Here is a 22,907-nt window from a genome sequence, read left to right as displayed (position 1 = left end):
TCAGCACAGTGGGAGAGTGTCAAATCCAACAGTCAGTCATGTTGAACAACAGGAGCTGTAGATTGCATCCAGGACAACCCCATCAACCCAGCCTAGTCTTGGATAGATCTGGAGAGGAGAGATTGACTCTCTCAGAGGCTTTGTTTGAGCAAATATTAGAGCAAGGCAAAAGTTGATGATTTATGAATCACGCTAACACAGGCATACTGCATGTCTCGATCATATTACTACTCTGATTACCCAGCAGGTAGGCACGCCCAGTGGATGAAGTTGAAATGAGCTAGCCCGCTCAACACGGTACAGACCCTGATCTAAGTGAGATTGATGAGGATCACTCTGCTGAGTTGACATGGCTCACACACACCATCATCCTCCACAGTTCAGCTCTCACACACCCACAGCAGTATGGACCATGTGAAAGAGTGGTCCTCAACCTGAACCTCAGTGACACCCACTCACTATTAGAACAACATATTATGTTCTCCCACACAATCGGAATGTGTCCAATGGAAGTGGCAGAAACACATTGGGCTCCCGAGTGGCGCGGCAGTCTAAGGCACTGCATCTCAGTGCTAGAGGCGTCACTACAGACCCTGGTTCAATTCCAGGCTGTATCACAATCGGCCGTGATTGGGAGTCCCATAGGGCGGCACACAATTGGCCCATCCGGGTTAGGGTTTGGCCGTCATTGTAAATAAGAATGTTCTTAACTGACTTGCCTAGTTAAATAAAGGTTAAATAAAAAATAAATACATTGATTTAGCATAATATAGAAGATACCCTTAAGTGTCTAATCCACTGAAGAGACCATAAGAGACTACCACTATAATTGATCACCATTGTAATCGGTGCCAGTGGCCCATTTAATTAGCTGCATACACCTGGAGGGAATTCCAAAGTCAATATGATATCCTAAAACATAGGCAGCAGATCCTGAAAGGGGCATTCCATCTGTGAAATAAATTGGAGTGGAGACTGCAGGGTTAATTGAGGGTATCATATCTGATAGATAGATGATAATATATAGAGATCATTGCATTTCAAAATGTGGTGGTGGTGGATACGAGTCCCTCACTGTATTGCTGCAGAGAATATCTGAAACAAACCAAACTAAAAACACCCTCTACCTAGCTAGCTAACCTAAACCAGAAACACAGATCTACAAAAACGTAATATTATCATAGTGATTTGTAAAAAATAAGGTTAAACAAGGTCTGGTCTTGCCAAGATTTGAACCACACAAGAGGGTATGGTTTTAAACTGTATACACTGTTTATTAAATGGAGACAACAATTATGTACATGTAAGGAGCGAGAATCCAACCACATTTCATGATTTTATCCAACTAGAACAGCAGTTAACTTCAAAGAACATAGTATATGTCACATAGGGAAAGAGCAGGGCTTGGGTGAAATCAAATTAACTTATACAACTCCATAACCATCTGATAAAGCAGAGGGCAAAAACTCTGGTAATCACTCATATTAGCATATTTCCATTCCCTTCTCATTCTCCCCATCCACTCTTAGTTTGTCTACTTCTCTCACCTTCAGCAGAGAGAAACCAGATCGTCTTTGATATTTTCCTGATATGCATAATATTTGGAGCAGTGTGCACATCTTTCCTTCCTAAATCTACTTTAAGTGGAAAAAGAAGACCCATTTGAGATTGAGGCTGAGATAGTATCTTCCAAAAATTGAACATTTTAAAAGTTCTTCCTTTGCACCAATCCTCACAGCCCGTCTCTACAGCGTATTCTTTGTTACACTTTTCAATTCCAGGTATTTTTACCAGGGGGCATTATTAAGACAAGGCGGCGCACTCTCTTTCTCCCTCTCCATCTGTAGCCATACATAATTCAGCACTTCCTTCCATTATTCCTCCCAGAGATACTCTGCTGCTGACCGGCCAAATTACTATTGTTTTCCCCCTCTCAGACACACTCATCCCTGTAATGCTACAAGCTCGACAGGACCTCAGGCCAAGAGAGGCCCCAGGAAGGCAATACCAAAGATACCTGTAACTAACCAAAGATATATCGTCAGCATCTTTTCCAATGGGAGCAAATTAAGCATAATGGGCAGAAAAGCAAGGTGGTATACCATATTTGCTTCAGATTTATATATCCTGTGAGACATCTTGTTCCATCTGTGACAATACCACACTCTGGTGCACCATGATGGACCTGGCCTGTCTTCAAAGCACTCATATTGTAAAACCCTGATGTTAGCTCAACAAAAACAGAACGTGTCGTTGATCCAGACTTCCTCCTACACATACTTCCTTTATACCCGTTCATAATCTTTCATTGATCCCTGCTGGATTGAGATGTATGGTTTTTACTGACACACAGACTGCACTTTTCATTCTCTCCAACAGTGGGGAAGGGTAGGAAGTATGAACAGTTAACCGGCTGGCGCATGTTTAACGCAGTCCCACCTAATTGGTCTAGGGATTATTAAATCAACTAGTCATCACACTGCCTGTCCAGCGGAATGGGTTCCATCACTGTATAGGCCTTTAGCCAGGCTGTAACATGTCAGGGTATATAATATATAGACCTGAGGGTAGGATGACATGAGTGAATGATGATGTTTACATCCATAGAATTTCCCATGGGACATTAGATATGAAAATGAACTTTATGACCATGTGGCAAGAATGATGTCGTTGCATATTGTCATTGTTGTGTCTATGACCGGAATGAGGCTATTCACTATAAATACAGGAGATGCACATACGTTCAACATTTTTCAAGTGGTTTTCTATGTGAAATGTACGTTTGTTCATTTATTTATTTGAATCCGCATTAGCTTTTGCAAAAGCAACAGCTACTCTACCTGGGGTCCACAAAAAAACATGGCAAGTACTAAAATCACTGATACACAAGGACAGTTACACAAATTCAAAATACAACAATATAACAAAAAAATTATACAAACAACGTAACTAAAAGAATTGTGTGTTACATTGCACTTGTGTGTTTCCCCTCACAGTCCCTGCCATTCCATGAGTTGTCATTGAATCTGTTTTTAAAAGGTCATTTTTCTGTTTGCTTGAGTAATTAGAGATGGAAGGGGGTTCCACGCGATCATGGCTCTGTATAAAACTGCGTTACTGTGAATTAATTTTGGACCTCTGGTGGCATGTGTTGTGGGGTATGTATGGATGTCTGAAGAGACCCCTGGTGCATGTGTTGTGGGGTATGTATGGGTGTCTGAAGAGACCCCTGGTGGCATGTGTTGTGGGGTATGTATGGATGTGTTGTGGGGTATGTATGGATGTGTTGTGGGGTATGTATGGATGTGTTGTGGGGTATGTATGGATGTGTTGTGGGGTGTGTATGGATGTGTTGTGGGGTATGTATGGATGTGTTGTGGGGTATGTATGGATGTGTTGTGGGGTATGTATGGATGTGTTGTGGGGTGTGTATGGATGTGTTGTGGGGTATGTATGGATGTGTTGTGGGGTATGTATGGATGTGTTGTGGGGTATGTATGGATGTGTTGTGGGGTATGTATGGATGTCTGAAGAGACCCCTGGTGCATGTGTTGTGGGGTATGTATGGATGTGTTGTGGGGTATGTATGGATGTGTTGTGGGGTATGTATGGATGTGTTGTGGGGTATGTATGGATGTCTGAAGAGACCCCTGGTGCATGTGTTGTGGGGTATGTATGGATGTCTGAAGAGACCCCTGGTGCATGTGTTGTGGGGTATGTATGGGTGTCTGAAGAGACCCCTGGTGGCATGTCGTGTGGGGTATGTATGGATGTCTGAAGAGACCCCTGGTGGCATGTGTTGTGGGGTATGTATGGATGTCTGAAGAGACCCCTGGTGGCATGTGTTGTGGGGTATGTATGGATGTCTGAGCTGAATGTTATTTGATTATGCAGACAATCTGGAATTTGTCACAGTATTATTTCTCATAAAAACTAGACGAGAAGCAGTTACTCTCTCGTCAACCCTCAACCAGGAAAGACCGGCATGCATGCTGTTGATGTTAGTTCTGTATGTGCAGTTAAGGACAAGGCGTGCTGCTCTGTACTGAACCAGCTGCAGCTTTGCTAGGTCTTTCTTTGCTGCACTTGACCATATTACCAGACAGTAATCAAAATGGGACAAGACCAGGCCTGAACAACTAGTACAGTTTATTTTTGTGTTTTATAAGAAACGTACCCCATCTTCACAACAACTTTGTCAATATGACTTTACCATGATAATTGACCATCCAATGTTATACCTAGGAGTTCAGCTTGCTCAACTTACTCAATGGTCACACCATTTATGTACAACTCTAATTGAGGTTTAGGTCTTAGAGAACGTTTTGAGCCAAATACAATGCTTTTAGATGTATTTAAGGACAGTTTATATCTACGAAGTGACATTTCTTAATCTGTTATGAAACATCAAATCCAGAGAGAGGTCACTCACCAGTATAGTCATTGAGGCACTCGCAGGTGTAGCCTCCCTCTCTGCTGCGACACAGGCCGTGGGCTCCACAGGGTTTGGAGTAGCACAGGTCGATCTCTGTCTCACAGTAGTCTCCTGTGAAGCCCGTGGGGCAGCGGCAGCGCAGCCCGGCGATGGGGTGGATGGGCCGGAACAGGATGGTGTCGGACGCCACAAAGGGTGCCAGGCTGTCGAACTTCAACACAGACACACACTTCATGTAGTTCTCACAGGGCTCTCGCAGGCAGATGTTGTCATCGAAGGGCAGCACCTGCTGGGAAGAGATATGGGCCAGCAGGCTGCGGTTCAGGTACAGCCTCTCTTGAAGCTCCTCAGACCCAAAGAACTCTGCCCCGCCACTGGCCCCTGATGCCCCTCTGCCCACCCTGTCGCGCCCCCCTCCTCCCCCGGGCGGGTCCTCCCTGTGCGAGGGCACGGCAACAGACAGGCTGACGTTGAGGATGCGGGCGCTGACGTCCGTGTCATCCTGGATGTTGAACACCACCACGTCCTCGCGGTCAGCTGACAGCACGCGGGCCACGCCCTCCAGGAACTGGGCCAATAACAGGGACAGGAAGTGCTCCTGGGAAGTGTTGGCCAATCGCAGTGTGATGCTGTTGGAGAGCATCTCGTCTGTGATGATGGTGACCTGGAGCAGACACTGGGCCGAGACAGAGTGGATCCCATCTGACAGGAGAGAAAGAGGAGAGGAGCACAGTATTAATAATACAGAACCTGGATTTATATCACAAACAGTAGAGGTTTTTCTCTGGATATATAAGGGGCTTAGATGGTGGGAGTGGCAGGAGGCTTGGCAATCAATGCGACTGGGTTCAATCCAGGTAAGACATTTTAGAGGCCCCCCATCTTGGCAGCAGAGAGAATTTAGTACTTTTCAAGAATGTTTCCTGCAATTCTACACATTTTGCCATGGCTAATGCAATGTTCTTATGCTCAAACATTTTGACAAAATCAACAAGGGTCCCAATTTTTCAATTCTCCCGAACTGTTTAGCTTTTATTTTGGTGATTGTTATATTATTATTATTATTATAAAAAAATAAAAAAAGGAAAGTACATAGAAGAGCTAATACACCTGGTTTATACTGAAAGCATTTTTCCATCCCCAAAATGTATAATAATAAACCATTTTTAAACTCAGTTTGGACCTTTTTTGCATGTATTCACAACACAGATATCCATCTCCCTGCATCAAAAGGGTTAATAAAATAAGGCTATTCAGTTGTCTGTATAATGAGCTATACACATCTAAAATGTCCTTTCCCCTTCACATACAAGGACAGCTCATCCTTCTCTAGCCTTTACTACTGTTGTTTGAAACGCCATCCTATCAATTCCTTCCCACGGCCTTGCATTACAAATACATCTCAGCCCACAATTATCCAATACCTTATATACGTCAAACCCTATTGAGTGATTCCTTTAGTAAGCTGATTTGCAGAACTCATTCCAGTTACTGTAAACCACATTGACAACACAGAGGAAAACATCTTAAAGAAAATATCATCTTGAGGACTGCACAGTGAGTGAAATAATGAGAAAAAAAACCCGGACAGGCTCATCATCAGAAATAACAGGAAACAAAAAGTGGAGTAACAAGTAAACCATGTCGCTAACAAGCAGAAAAGACCCATCAATAGGAAGCCATTCCAATTTTAAAGGATCCTCTCATCAAGAGAACTTACACAACATCAGTGCTAGCATTGAAAAAAGACATGGGTTGAACCTGAACCATATCACACATAACCTAGGTCTCCATTAAAAATAGATGCCTTCAGGTTGCAAATGTATTCTAAGAGCAGAAATACATAATGTATTCTGTTGTTCAGAACTCCCTGATAGTAGCGGTACGTGGATACAATCACCGGGAAAGCCACGGAAAGAAAGGCCATATTACAACCTGTGTTATGATAATTGCATTGTTTGTTCTTTAACCTGTTAGTTCATATGCCTTGACATCACAAGTACAAATCCCTATCTCCATCCATGGCTAACTTAGGAAAAGGAGGACAACGACACGAGATGCAACAATTAAAGTTTTCTGTCAATGACATTTGGCTTCTGATGTAATTGGTGTGAAGCCAAATACAAAATGGGCTTCCCTTTTTTTGGCGCGCCAGGACCCTTCACAGCTGAGCTTACTCAGTTAAGCTCAACGTTGATGGGCTATTATTATTATTTTTTCATTATCAAGTGAAGACAAATGATCGCTGGCTTCCCTTGCATTCAATGCTACGGGCAGCAACAATGTCATACTTTTTGTGACCAGAGATGAGATAAATGGGCTACACACACAGACAAAAGCGGGGCTGTTTCATTCGCTCAGATGCTTTCTCCGGTGAGATACATTCAGTCTCTTGCGAATTGAAGGACATTTATGAAACACAGAGAGATGAAAGAAATGCTTTTCTCTTGGTCCATTTTTTAGGGAAACCTGGCTTCCTTGGCATCTGGGAATACATGCCTCTGCTCCTGACAAGTCAACATGATCCCAGTTCAGGAATCATAAGTTAGACAATCACAGCCCTCTCCAACATCATCCAACCATCTCTTCTCACCAACTCAAATAGACTCTGTGGTTGAGGCATTTGTAAGGATGTGTAGGTATACAATACATTTATACAATATATTACTGGTGTTATTGATGTTCTCTGTTACAGTATCATCCAGTCTCCTGTCTCCGTCTGTCTGGATCTTTTTGAAAATCAATAGATAAAATTGTCCAAAAAGATCTGAAACCAATCCTATTCTTGACTCTGTTATACATTGTATCTACAGCGTTGTGTGTTTAAGGTCACCAGAGAGAGAGAGGGTTTATTTGTAGCAGTGTTTGCTAGTCTGTTGCCTGAAGGGCAAACATAAAACACGCCTAATCAAATCAAACCTGTCGTGAAAACAAGCCCCAGCCTCTTCCTCCTCTTCCCTTTCCACTGTAATCAATAGTCTCTTTGTCTGGGGGCTCTGGATGTGGGCCAGAGAACAGAACAGAACCCCTCAGCTGAGCTTTGGTGGAGGAGAGAACCCAACCAACCACACAAACAGGCAGCAACACTGTGGAAGCTACCGGATCCCAGGCTGGCACAGGGCATGTTTAAACACCCAGTGCCAAAATGAGAGAGAAAGTGGGAAGAGAGTAGAGAAGCAGAGAGAAAGGAAGACTGAGCAGCATGTCTTGACACTGCTTTAATCCTTCTGCTGCCACTCCCGCACTGGAACACTTCAGGCCCTGAGCAGAGTGAACAGAGCTGGAGGGAGGACTGGGAAGGGGCACTTCTCTCTCAGACACACATATCTGTGTTGTCTGTGCACACAGAAAGGTATTCACACATAAACAAATTGGTGAGGAGAACGTGTCAGAGGGACATTAAAAATGGAAAACAGTCAGATGCTTTGGGAAAGAGGGGCAAAGCGAGATTCAATTTAACATTTAATCTAGGGAGATGAAAGTAGTGTATCGGTGCCTTTCCCACACAGGCTTAGCTGTGTACATTGGCACGCCTTGTATCAATCATGAAATGGTAACTGCACAGTAAAAAAGTTGTCTAAGAAAGCTTATACCACATCCTATCCTTCAAGTCAACGTAGTGACGAGTGGCACCAGTGCCATCTTTATCATGACAGCACTGAGCTCATCACAATTCAGCAAACTCATCCTTAAACGTGGCAATTCAAATCTTGCTTTCACTTTTTAATCGTTGTTGACATTTGCATGCTGAATCATATGTTACATGTCAGTCAGAAGACCTTCAGCAGGTTTGATAAGTTGCATAATTGAAAAAGAATATAATATTTGAATTATGTCACATAATTGGCCTATTTAAGTATATACAGTTGAAGTCGGACGTTTACATACACCTCAGCCAAATACATTTAAACAATTCCTAATATTTAATCTGAGTAAAAATTCCCTGTCTTAGGTCAGTTAGGATCACCACTTTATTTTAAGAATGTGATATGTCAGAAAAACAGGCTAATGATGTCTTGAGATGTTGCTTCAATATACATATAATTTTCCTCCCTCATGATGCCATCTATTTTGTGAAGTGCACCAGTCCCTCCTGCAGCAAAGAACCCCAACAATTTGATGCTGCCACCCCCGTGATTCACGGTCGGGATGGTGTTCTTGGGCTTGCAAGTCTCCCCATTTTTCCTCCAAACATAACGATGGTCATTACGGCCAAACAGTTCTATTTTTGTGTCTTCAGACCAGAGGACATTTTTGTTGTCCCCATGTGCAATTGCAAACCATAGTCTGGCTTTTTTATGGAGGTTTTGGAGCAGTGGCTTCTTCCTTGCTGAGCGGCCTATCAGGTTGTGTCGATATAGGACTCGTTTTACTGTGGATATAGATACTTTTGTACCTGTTTCCTCCAGCATCTCCACAAGGTCCTTTGCTGTTGTTCTGGGATTGATTTACACTTTTCACACCAAAGTACGTTCATCTCTAGGAGACAGAATCTCCTTCCTGAGCGGTATGGCGGCTGCGTGGTCCCATGGTGTTTATACTTGCGTACTACTGTTTGTACAGATGAACGTGGTACTTTCAGGCATTTGGAAATTGCTCCCAATGATGAACCAGACTTGTGGAGGTGCACAATTTTTTTCTGAGGTCTTGGCTGATTTTCCCATGATGTCAAGCAAAGAGGCACTGAGTTTGAAGGTAGGCCTTGAAAAACATCCACAGGTACACCTCCAATTGACTCAAATTATGTCAATTAGCCTATCAGAAGCTTCTAATGCCATGACATAATTTTCTGGAATTTTCCAAGGCACAGTCAACTTAGTGTATGTAAACGTCTGACCCACTGGAATTGTGATAGTGAATTAAATAATTAAATAATCTGTCTGGAAATTTTTTTGGGAAAAATGACTTGTACAAAGTAGATGATTGAAAAGACTTGCCCAAACTATAATTTGGTGTTAAGAAATTTGTGGAGTGGTTGAAAAACAAGTTTTAAATGACTCCAACCTAAGTGTATGTAAACTTTCGACTTCAACTATGCCTAGTTGCCTATAAATACTCCTTCAGAATTCACCACGATAATATAAAGCAAGATAATAGCGTATCACTTATTTTCAAGCCTGGCATTTTAGGATTCCTTTTTTCTTTGCCCATCATCACAGGCAGTCATGTAGCCACTGATCCCCAAATGGAGCAAGAGCCAGAAAATAGGAAAACAAAACACATGGAATTGAGAAGCTTAAAGTTTAGGCTACGTATCAGGAGAGCAGACATTCCCTTAATTATGTTCTCTGCCATGTGGCATTCTTGGCTTGGGCAGAGGTCCATGACAGACAAAGAGACTTGGAAACAGTATGCGAGGAGAATCTGCTCTTTAATAGAAACCAGACCGTCTTTCAAAAAGGGGTGCCTCTGTAGAGAAGGAAGCTCTGCTTTAGGAATGGGGCTTGTTGCTGGGAAAAGGGGGTGGGGGGGACAGAAGGGATGGTGAAGGGACAAGGTGCCAGCTCTGGAGTGTGACAGCCCTGCCAGCCCTATGGCTGACCCCCCCATGGCCTCTGTGTGCCAGGAATGCTCTCAGCAGAGAAGTGGCGCCAGGGAGAGATTAAACACACACTGAGCCTGTATGAGCGCCAGGCCACCACAGTGTGTGTGTGTGTGTGTGTGTGTGTGTATATATATATATTTATGACAAGATTAAGACAAAGCGTCATCGGTAACACAGCCCGCCAGACTCTAAATACAGTATAGTAAACTCTTCAGGGATCAAGCTATTCAGATAATGTTGCTGTAAATCTAGATCCCATTTATCATTTGATTATGTCAGAGTGTGAAATCCTTTTCTAATACTGTCCCTATTCAGTTCAGATCCCAAACTATTATACATAACATACACATGACTTTATGTGATTGTTAACACACACCCTGACCTATATCAACCCTGGGAGAAGCTCTAAATCTGATAGCCTGAGGGTGGGACAATAGAGGACCTCTCCACTTTATGGGAGATGTAGGCCATACACGCCCAAAAATGCTAACCTCCACTGTTATTGTAATTGTGAGAGGTTAGCATGTCTTGGGGGTATGATATTTGTGTGTCCAATTTACTCACTCATCATAATTTATAATTCATTCAGGATTATCTGTAATCATGATAGCATCCACATTCATGTAGTGTGTTTAGAAACATATTCTATTCTTATTTTCAATAAAAGTGACTCCAAAATGACACAATACATTATTTAACATTACTTTCTATTGGGCACAACAGAGTGCTGGAGTACAGAGTCAAAAACAAAAATTGTTCACCGTCCCAATACTTTTGGAGTGCACTGTACATCTGTTTTAACTTCCGTTGGAATATGTCATGTATAAAAAGAGACTGCTCTGCAGAAAACATCCAGACCCAAATCTAAATCTCTAGTCATTATTTTCTACTGTTGACGTGCTTGCTACTGCAAACTTACAGTGTGTGTGTGTGTGTGTGTGTGTGTGTGGGGGGGGGGGTTACACATACAGCAGAGAAAGTTCTCAGGCTGGGGCCTTTGGGAGGCAGATAGACAACTTTCATTGTCTAAAATATTAATAGAATCCTGTTTCCAACCATCCGGTAAATGTTTAATGGCACAGATTCAGCTCCCTTTGGTGCATTACTAAAGAAATGTCACCTCAACACAATGAAAAGGCTAGAAAGGATTGGATGACTTCCACCATCTATAGCCAACACCGTGATAAAATTACAGTTTGGGTCAGTTGAACCTAGCCTGGGTGCCAGCCTGTTAGGCAGCAAGTAGGCAGTCACCAAACAAGCCTGGCTCGCATGACAATTCAAAAAAAGTATATTGAAAATGTGCAAAGAATTGAAATGATTTGTAGAATTTGATTGAGGTGACGCTCAACGTAGCTACAAATGTTGACAGTTGAAGTTTCCTGGGTGAAATTGAGTTACAGTAATGGGCAGAAGCAGAGAGAGCTTGAGATAAATACCAGAGAAAACTGAAGAGAGAAAAAAGGGAGAGCTTGAGATACATACCAGAGAAAACTGAAGAGAGAAAAAAGGGAGAGATAGGGACAAGAGGAGAGGTAGACTGAGAAAGAGAGATGGAGAAGAGAGGACTAGAGAGGGAGACAACAGAGAAGCTCTTGAAGGAGTGTGCCCGGCCTAATTCGAGCACAGTGCTCTACGTCACCGGTGCCCAAAAAATGCCAGCCGAGTCACAGTTGATCAGGATCATGTTGGCAGTCACCACAACACTGAGGACAGAGATGTCCCCTATGGCGCGTCCATCCCTCCACCCTATCCATTTCTTTCTAAAAAACACAGACACATTGGGATAAATGTTTACGTATATGTACATTATATGTCAGTCCAAAGATGGAAACAAGACAGCAACTGTTGTTAGCCTCCAGCTACTGTAGGGGTCATACACTTAGCATAAAAGACAACCACATCAGTACCATTAATCTTCATTGCTATAAATCTTATATTAATAGCACCTTTTAACCTGGTCTCAAAGCAGTTATACATCACACTGCTGTCATTACATACAGTAGGAATGTGCGAGTGTAAGCCAGGCATTACATTGCATGTGCTGATCTAGGGCAGAGTGGGGGCTGTGTCAAGCAGCAGATGTGTGTTCCAGTAGACGAGTACCATGGCAGAGCAGAAGGTACCTCAGGGTTAGTGGGTAATGAGGTTGAGCAGAGCCACTTCCCAGAATCTTGGTTATTTCAACACCAGCAGATAGAGTATGTGCAGCACGTTCAGTGCCAACTGACTACATCAAAGCCACGGTCCCATTTCCAAGTTCAATAGAGAGCAAGGTCATAAATTAGTAATCTGCTCTGAGAGAAAAAAAGGCTACAGATATCTTCGCACCCTCTAAAAATCGCAATCGCCAAGCTGTTCAATAAGCTATTGCGTTTCTGTTACGGTTGCTAGTTTATATCAACGTAGGAACATCAAAATTCCCCGATGGAACTTGTACAGTTTGAATAAGGGGCATGCCGTGTGAACTCTTGCACAGATCATCATTTGAGGCAATTTGTGTAACCCTCATTTCTGACGCTTCATGTTTACCAAGTGCTGACCAACCATTAAACAACAAAGTCTGAAATATCTTTGTACACACAATTATCTTGACAACAGACCAGACTGTGTGTGACCTTGGGATCACATAGTTTCATTGGGGGAGACACCTGGATCTACACTGTTCAATCTAATTAATATGAAGTGGGTAGGGCTGGCATAACTAACGTATAACTGTGTAACTGACATGTATGGATAATATATATGTTTTTCTTTTTTGGAACAAAACAGCTATTGAAGATGGGACAGCCAGGCATTCGTGTGCAATTTGACATGTAAACTCATGAGTATCACCCTCATGCTCTTAAGGAAATCATGAATGTCATGGATATATTGGAACTAGTGGATATATAGAGTGACTTAAATATCCTGACCTAGTGAGTTATACATGGCGGAGGCTCAATCAAGCTAGTCGTCTTGAGTTCTTTCTTATGTCATTCTCGTTGGCACCAAAAGTATTTTTTTTAAGGGATAGAATGCAGTCGGACCATCAGATAATAATTGGCATATACATTGCTCTTACTGAATTTCCACGTGGCGAGTATACTGAACATTTAATCAAAGCCTATGGGATGATAAAAACAAGTTACCTAGGACAGAGGAATTTATAACTGAACTTTTTCCCGACATAACATGGGTACAGAAAATCCCCTTATTGTATAGGACACTTTTAAAATGTGCCTTTAGAGGCCATGCAATTCAGTACTCATCTCTAAAACAAAAACAATTTCAGTCAAGAGTCCATACTAACAAAGGAAATAGAAGGTCTAACAGAACAGATAGATAGCAATACAAATTGTACCATATAGGCTCAGAATAAGTTAAAGGAAAAACTAATAGAAATGAAGGAACCTATTCAACAAAGATCAAGTGTAATATATTATAAAAATAAACCAAACTGGATGGAATATTGGGAAAAATGCACCCAAATATTTTTTACATCTTCAACATGACAGAGTCACCCATGATTCACCAAATTATATTTTGAAAAAGGAAGCAAAGTACTTTAAGCATATGTTTTTGTTTCAGTCTCCTCCATCTCCTCTAACCAAAGCTAATTGTATGAATTTATTTTCAATTAATAATGTCAAATTAACAGCCGTACAGAAAGACTCATGTGAAGGCGATTACAGAGGAGGAACTTCCTGATGCAATAAAAGCCTTTAAGTCCTGGAAAACTCGAGGGCTGGATGGCATAACAGATGAGGTATACCAAACCTTTTTTGATATACTCAGAGGGTTAGGGTTAGGGTTAACCACTCCTATGTAAATAGTAGATTATCAGACACTCAACAAGGTGACCTGATTTCATTATTTCGGAAACAGGATACAAGTGGGAAATATAAAGATCCAGTCCATAAAAAAATTGGAGGCCCCTTACACATGTGTTGCGAGGCAAAAATTCTAGCAAAATTTATAGCGCATAGAATTCCAAATGTATTGTCAGACATTATTCATTCTAAATTAGAAAGATTTCTTACATGGACGATTCATTGGAGATAATATAAGTCAACTACTGGAAATAATAGAACAATATGAAAAATCTGGGAAACCAGGACTGTTATTCATAGCAGACCTTGAAAACGCTTTTGATAAAGTACAACTGGAGTTTATATATAACTACCTGGAACAATTCAATGGAAATGTGGAAGACCCATTTGCGACCAAGCTTTAACTTCTTGACTGATGTGAGATGTTGCTTCAATATATCCACATAATTTTCCTTGCTCATGATGCCATCTATTTTGTGAAGTTAACCAGTCCCTCCTGCAGCAAAGCCCCCCCATAAACATGATGCTGCCAACCCCAAGCTTCACGGTTGGAATGGTGTTCTTCGGCTTGCAAGCCTCCCCATTTTTCCTCTAAACATAACGATAGTCATTATGGCCAAACAGTTCTATTTTTGTGTTTTCAGACCAGAGGACATTTCTCCAAAAAGTACAATCTTTGTCCCCATGTGCAATTGCAAACTGTAGTCTGGCTTTTGTATGGCGGTTTTGGAGCAGTGACTTCTTCCTTGCTGAGCGGCCTATCAGGTTATGTCAATTTTGGACTCGGTTTACTGTGAATATAGATACTTTTGTAACTCTTTCCTCTAGCATCTTAACAAGGTCCTTTGCTGTTGTTCTGGGACTGATTTGCCCTTTTCGCACCAAAGTATGCTCATCTCTAGGAGACAGAACGAGTAGGACTGGTGGAGTTGTCACACACGCAGCAAACAAAAACATATGGAAATGTCTGCTCTACCCAAAATTACAACCAACTAATTGGACCATCACCGCAAGAATGGAAAGTGGAAGGGGGAAAAAGTAAGGAACTTGTCTGTCGGCCCTGCATTAAAGACCATAATTGGTTAAAGAAAATTGTGATAAATAAAAATTATACCCATTTCATTTAAGGACCAAAAAATGTACACACGTGCCATATAGATGACAAAATAGTTGGGAAGATATTTGACGTACCGATTCCATGGCACATGGTTTATAAACTGATATGCAAAACTTAGAATATTTAAATTTAAATTATACAAAATTCTTGCAACCAATAGAAAGTTATTTACTTTTCGCTGTATATATCAACGATGTCGCTAATGCTGTGGGTGATTCGCTTATCCACCTCTACGCATGCGACACCATTCTGTATACATCTGGTCCTTCTTTGGACACTGTTAACAAACCTCCAAACGAGCTTCAATGCCATACAACACTCCTTCCGTGGCCTCCAACTGCTCTTAAAACGCTAGTAAAACCAAATGCATGCTTTTCAACCGTTCGCTGCCCACACCCGCCCGACCAACTAGCATCACTACTCTGGACGGTTCTGACCTAGAATATGTGGACAACTACAAATACCTAGGTGTCTGGCTAGACTTACCTTCCAGACTCATATTAAAAACATCTCCAATCCAAAATCAAATCTAGAATCGGCTTTCTATTTCACAACAAAGCCTCCTTCACTCGCAGCGCCAAACTTACCCTAGTAAAACTGACTATCCTACCGATCCTCAACTTTGGTGATGTCATCTACAAAATAGCTTCCAATACTCTAGTCAGCAAACTGGATACAGTCTATCACAGTGCCATCCGTTTTGTTACCAACGCCCCTTATACCACCCACCACTGCGACATGTATGCTCTTGTCGGCTGGACCTCGCTATAGATTCGTCGCCACACCCACTGGCTCCAGGTCACCCACAAGTCTATGCTAGGTAAAGCTCCGCCTTATCTCAGCTCACTGGTCACGATAACAACACCAACCCGTAGCACGTGCTCCAGCAAGTATATCTCACTGGTCATCCCCAAAGCCAACAACTCATTTGGCCGCCTTTCCTTCCAGTTCTCTGCTGCCAGTGGCTGGAACGAATTGCAAAAATCGCTGAAGCTGGAGACTTATATTTCCCTCACTAACTTTAAACATCAGCTATCTGAGAAGCTAACCGATCGCTGCAGCTGTACATAGTCCATCTGTAAATAGCCCACCCAATCTACCTACCTCATCCCCATAGTTTTTATGAACTTTTCTGCTCTTTTGTACACCAGTATCTCTACTTGCACAACGTCATCTGCTCATCTATCACTCCAGTGTTAATCTGCTAAATTGTAATTACTTGACTACTATGGCCTATTTATTGCCTAACCTCCTCACGCCATTTGCACACACTGTATATAGACTCTTTTTTTTCTATTGTGTTATTGACTGTATGCTTGTTTATTCCATGTGTAACTCTGTGTTGTTGTTTGTGTCGCACTGCTTTGCTTTATCTTGGCCAGGGCGCAGTTGTAAATGAGAACTTGTTCTCAACTAGCCTACCTGGTTAAATAAAGGTGTTCTCAACTAGCCTACCTGGTTAAATAAAGGTGTTCTCAACTAGCCTACCTGGTTAAATAAAGGGGAAATAAAAATAAATACATTTCAAATGTATATGGTGGATACAACCTTCCCAGCTCTGCAGATTTTGCTGCGAAGAGACAGAATCATTAGATAATTTGTTTGGTACTGTCCATATGTAGCTTGTTTTTGGTCACAGCTCCAGGAACCCTGCAGATAGCACTACTGGGTGATCTGAAAAGTCATAGTCAAATCGATCAATAATAATAATAATAATACAAAATAAATACTTCAATTTCAATCTGTAGAAACAATGAGAGTAGAAATGTTCAGAACTTTTGTGAAACATCACAGCACAGTTGAAAAATATATGCAAAATAGAAATCCAATATGGATGGTGTTAGGAGATAGATGGGAAGGGTTGAATGGAGCTGAAGGTTGGGACTAGTAACAAGATAACTCATGTAAAACATACTGTGCCCGTAAACGTACATAGGCTGAGAACTTTAGTGAAAGAGCACAGTTTGAAAAGATATGTCAAAAAGAAATCAAACCGGATGGACATCAGAAATAGATGGGAGAGGTTGAGGGTAGAGGAAAAACAGGAGTAAAAGCAAACTGAATAGAACTATTGTAAAACAGACGGTGTCTATAAAATGTATATAGTATGTATAAGCTGGAAATACAGGCCTAAGCGTTGTTGTTCACTAGTTTGCTCCAATTGTGGGAGGGGTGGTAGGGTTAGAAAGTAATAAAGGAAAACTTTTTTTATGTACAAAAACAATACTAAATCATGGGTACACTCACAATGGCTGCATGGTAATGCAATAATTTCCATGGTAACGTAAAATGTTCATTAAAATGTCAACTGATTTTTGTAACGTCAGTTGAGTTGAATCACCAAATCACAGCACATATTTAAGTGATAATGCCCGATAAACTGGTGTTTGGAGGATATATTGGCAGGGGTGTTAGGCCTGAGACGAAGTCTGAGACGAAACTGTGCCAATATATCCTCCAAACGACGGCATTATAACTTTTATACAATGGGTTACCAACATATTGAAATAATGATTTACATATTTTCATGAAAAACTTTATTTTGATTAATTAATTAATTAATTACGACTCCAGACCCCGACATATTCATTACTATGGTACAGCTGGGGGTGGATTTTGAATATTGAAACGTTGCAAATGTCAAAGAGATAGACAGCAAGGTGTATACAAATATCTGCTGTTGAAAACGAAATGTTAGACAAATGTGAAATAATGTCTAGATGCTTTTTATAATGGCGATCAACTTTATAAATAGCATGGGTGGGCTGATGGAACAGAGTAAATAGTCATTTTAACATCATAGATTTAGCCGGCGGTAAATTGTGGAATAGACACCGGCTCGAATGCGCTTTTAACAAAATCAGCATTCAGGATTAGACCCACCCATTGTATAATGACAGATACACTTCCTGCTTTTACTTGCTACTCCCTGCTCCTCGCAATGGCAGCCAGTCTACCCAATATGCCATTATTATTGACTTGAATGGGGATGCCCGTTCTATTCATTCTACTTCTATGCAGTCAGAAACAGAGGAGAGTCAAAACAAAATGTTACTTTTTTGATATTGAAACTTTTATTAAGGTGACACAGTCATTTGGCTGTCCAATAACGTCATCCAAAATTCAATGACAGTCACAGCCCTAGACATAGCTGACCTAGGACCACTGTGGTAATACATTCATTATAGAGGGACTTTTGCACTTGGATGACCCTGGATCATTTATTACAGTTATTAAAGCTTCCTCAGGCTTGGGATTGTGGTAGTCATGGAACAGATTTGTTCTGCCAGCACCTTGACAGGATTATATGGCCCTGCTTCCAGTGGCCATTCATTACAGTCAAGTGCAATCAAAAGAGAGACCTACCTTTACAAAAAGATGTGTCAGTGCACAGCCACATCAAAGTGGAGGCATGCCATAGTCCATAAGGTTGAGTCTGTATGAAGTAGGCTACCTTTGAATTATCCACATGCATATGAAATTGTGTAAAAGACAGACTGGAACATTCAACATAAAATAAAGATTGGTTTGTAAACACAAGGTGAAAATCAACAATTTAATGGGAGTATTTTGAAGCCTGGCCGAGGTTGCCTAGGGTTTCATGGGAACTAAATTCAGTTCTCTTCCACCTGAACAGAGCACTGACATACAGGACCAGAGAGCTCTCAGCAGGAAAGCAGGGCTAATCCACTGCTACAAGCCAATCAGCAAGCAGGGATCACAGTCCAATCAGAATTCCATCAAAGGAGTGGGGAAGTCAGTCCTCTGGAGACATTAGTGGGTTCACCTGGGTTAAAGATTTGGGGAGGAGCAGCCGAGCAGGAGTTTACCACATGCTGCTATTGTAGACGGGGCATTTTAGCAGGGTAGGAGTTGGGAGGTTTAAATCTCTGACTGTGGGAGTAGTAAAACCAGCAAGAGAGCCATTTGTTAGATCATGCTAATCAGTGGGGTAGGTCGCTCATTAAATCAGCCGAGCATGCTCGCTTAGTGATGTTCTTTTAATTAAAAAGCTGAAATTTGAAATCCTGGCGATCAAAAGGAAAAAGCGGCTCTTGAGAACATATTAAAACGTCATTGGGGAATGTGCTGGATGAATTAACCAGGGCTGAAACATGAAACAGGCTGCAGTCGCTGCCTGCCAGCCTACATGGAGGTTAGTTAGTTAGTTGGGGGTTGCAACTTGGGGAGGGATGGAGCGAGGGAGGGGGAGTACTTGATGCTTTGCTCCAGTCACTCTTCTCCCATCCCCCACTGCATGATCCCCCGCAGGACCAGCAACGCCCAAAGCGACACTCCCCTTCTGGATACAGTCCCCCTAACGCCCCCCCCACCAGGCAGGCGACCAGACCCCCTCCCAAAAAACAGTTCACATCACCATCTTTACTGTTCGCATTCCCACAATCCTCCTCAAGACCTCACCCTCACCACACATCCAATGAGAGGTTGTCTGACAACCCTGTAATGGACTGACTGAAGCTCAGACAACAAAGCATGATAGCGGATTTAATTCTCTAAGCTCCCACAATATTGTCCATTATACAACACCAAGTGCACAATGAACCAAGAATGGAAGCAGAGGCAGTTAACTGACACCTCAATGTAGACATCTGACTCAGAGACCAAACAGTCAAACCATATGAGCTCTGGAGGGATGGGCGAGTATAAAAATGGTTTAAAAACTTTTGGAATTGTTCACAATTTCTACACTAACGTAACTGTGGCTTGGATCACTAACTAAAGCATACATTATCCTGTAAGGAGGGCAGATTGGTGATTGTCCAAAACCAATGTGCCCTTGGCCTCCAGCAGCGTGAAGGGGTTAATGGCTTGGTCCCATTGTTGGGAGACATCTGCTGTATGATTAACATGAGCACTTCATATATCACACAGCGATCCCACGTAGCCCCTCTGTGTTACTGGGGAGGGGTGACCGTGGAGAGAGCATGTTCTAACGCCTACGCAACACATTTGAAGTAATTCATCTCGGAATGATGTAAAGCCAATTAAATTGCACAAAATTAATTCATTTGTTCGACTGCATCATAAAATGACTGATGAATGCAGCCAAATCTTCTTGCTCCACAATAAAACTAACAGTTACCAAATGGATTAGTCATCTTTGCTCTGTGTCAGCGTGCACATAAGAATGGTCTGAAATGGGGGGTTATACAGTGCCTTCAGTAAGTGTACATACCCCTTGACTTAATCCAAATGTGTTATAGCCCAAATTAAAAATTTCTCTCACACATCTACACACATTACCCCATAATGACAAAGTTACTTATTTATTTTTTATTTGCAAAATGTATTGAAAATGAAATACAGAAATATAATTTACACAAGTACTCATACCGCTGAATCAGCTGAGTCAACAAGTTACAATCACTAGTCTTTCTTGGTATGTCTCCAAGAGCTTTGCACACCTGGATTGTACAATATTTACACATTATTATTCAAGCTCTGTCAAGTTGGTTGTTGATAATTGCTAGACAGCCATTTTCAAGTCTTTGCCAAGCTGATTTAAATCAAAACTGTAACTAGGCCACTCAGGAACATTCAATGTGGTCTTGGTAAGCAACTCCAGTGTATTTGGCCTTGTGTTGTAGGTTATTGTCCTGCTGAAAGGTGAATTTGTCTCTCAGTGTCTGTTGGGAAGCAGACTGAACCAGGTTTTCCTTTAGGATTTTGCCTGTGCTTAGTCTATTGTTTTTACCCCCCAAAAACTCCCTAGTCCTTGCTCATGTCAAGCATACCCATAACATGATGCCCTCATCACCATGATTGAAAAATATGAAGAGTGGTACTCAGTGATGTGTTGTATTTGCCCCAAACATAACACCTTGTATTCAGGAAATAAAGTGAATTTCTTTGCCACATTTTGTTGCAGTTTTACTTAAGTGCATTTTTTTCTTCTGTACAGGCTTCCTTCTTTTCACTTTGTCATTTAGGTTAGTATTGTGGAGTAACTACAATGTTGTTGATCCATCCTCAGTAACTGTTTTAAAGTCAATATTGGCTTCATGGTGAAATCCCTGAGCAGTTTTCCCCCTCTCCGGCAACTGAGTAACGAAATCAAATCAAATTTTATTGGTCACATACACATGGTTAGCAGATGTTAATGCGAGTGTAGCGAAATGCTTGTGCTTCTAGTTCTGACAGTGCAGTAATATCTAACAATTCAACATCAACTACCTTATACACACAAATGTAAAGGGATGGAATAAGAATATGCACAAATAAATATATGGATGAGCGATGGCCGAGCAGCTTAGGCAAGATGCAGTAGATGTTATGAAATACAGTATTTACATATGAGATGAGTGATGTAAGATAAGTAAACATTATTTAAAGTGACATTATTTAAAGTGACTAGTGATACATTTATTAAAGTGGCCAATGATGTGAGTTAGTGATTGCTGTTTAGCAGTCTGTTTAGCAGGCCTTGAGATATAAGCTGTTTTTCAGTCTCTCGGTCCCAGCTTTGATGCAGCTGTACTGACCTCGCCTTCTGGATGGTAGCGGGGTAAACAGGCAGTGGCTCGGGTGGTTGTCCTTCATGATATTTTTGTCCTTCCTGTGACATTGGGTGCAGGTAGTTTGCCTCCGGTGATGCGTTGTGCAGACCACACCACACCACCCTCTGGAGAGCCTCCCCTCTCTTCACTGGCTCTCGGGTGGTTGTCGACTCTAACCCTATTACGGGGGCTGAGTCACCGGCTTACTGGTGCTCGCCCATGCCGTCCCTAGGAGGGGTGCTTCACTTGAGTGGGTTGAGTTACTGACGTGATCTTCCTGTCCGGGTTTGGCGCCCCCCCTCGGGTTAATGCCGTGTGGGAGATCTTCATGCTATACTCGGCCTTGTCTCGGGGTAGTAAGTTGGTGGTTTGACGATATCCCTATAGTGGGGGCTGTGCTTTGGCAAAGCGGGTGGGGTTATATCCTGCCTGGTTGGCCCGGTGGGGGTATTGTCGGATGGGGCCACAGTGTCTCCCGACCCCTCCCATCTCAGCCTCCAGTATTTATGCTGCAATAGTTTGTGTCAGGGGGCTAGGTTGTTATATCTGGAGTATTTCTCCGGTCTTATCCGGTGTCCTGTGTGAAGCGCTCTCTCACTCTGAATGATCAGCTATGAAAAGCCAACTGACATTTACTCCTGAGGTGTTGACCTGTTGCACCCTCTACAACCACTGTGATTATTATTATTTGACCCTGCTGGTCATCTATGAACGTTTATAACAGTACATGGCCAAGATGTTCAATCTCCACTCGGCATAGCCAGAAGAGGACTGGCCACCCCTCAGAGTCTGGTTCCGCTCTAGGTTTCTTCCTAGGTTCCTGCCTTTCTAGGGACTTTTTCCTAGCCACCATGCTTCTACATCTGCATTGCTTGACGTTTCGGGTTTTAGGCTAGGTTTCTGTATAGCACTGTGTGACATCGGTTGATGCAAAAAGGGCTTCATAAATACATTTGATTGATTGATTGTGGTTGATGGTGGTGCAGTCGCTGTACCAGGTGGTGATACAGCCCAAAAGGGTGCTCTCAATCGTGCAACTGTAAATGTTTGTGAGGGTTTTAGGTGACAAGCCAAATTTCTTCAGCCTCCTGAGGTTGAAGAGGCACTGTTGCGCCTTCTTCACCACGCTGTCTGTGTGGGTGGACCATTTCAGTTTGTCCGTGATGTGTACGCCAAGGAACTTAAAACGTTCCACCTTCTCCACTGCTCTCCTGTCGATGTAGATAAGGGGGTGCTCCCTCTGCTGTTTCCTGAAGTCCACAATCATCTCCTTTGTTTTGTTGATGTTGAGTGAGAGGTCCTTTTCCTGACACCACATTCCAGGTGCCCTCACCTCCTCTCTGTAGGCTGTCTCGTCATTGTTGGTAATCAAGCCCACTACTGTAGTGTAATCTGCAAACTTGATTAAGTTGGAGGTGTGTATAATTTTTTTTTACCCTTCTACCAATAGGTGCTCTTCTTTGCAAGGCATTGGAAAACA

At 42.1% G+C, this 22,907-nt stretch overlaps 1 protein-coding gene across 4 annotated transcripts in view; it reads right to left on the bottom strand.

The window, feature by feature from the left end:
* celsr2 (cadherin, EGF LAG seven-pass G-type receptor 2) overlaps positions 1-22,907 on the bottom strand; it is a 78,653-nt gene that overhangs the window by 42,829 nt on the left and 12,917 nt on the right. For all 4 annotated transcript variants that reach the window (XM_031819382.1, XM_031819423.1, XM_031819458.1 and 1 more), the window contains exon 2: positions 4,433-5,137. In XM_031819382.1, the coding sequence (XP_031675242.1) occupies positions 4,433-5,137 (705 nt within the window). The remainder of the gene's footprint in view (positions 1-4,432; positions 5,138-22,907) is intronic.

Source organism: Oncorhynchus kisutch, linkage group LG1, assembly GCF_002021735.2.
Source record: "Oncorhynchus kisutch isolate 150728-3 linkage group LG1, Okis_V2, whole genome shotgun sequence".
Classification (NCBI taxonomy): domain Eukaryota; kingdom Metazoa; phylum Chordata; class Actinopteri; order Salmoniformes; family Salmonidae; genus Oncorhynchus; species Oncorhynchus kisutch.
Note: the sequence above shows the minus strand (reverse complement) of the source record. Positions and strands in the feature narration are given on the sequence as shown.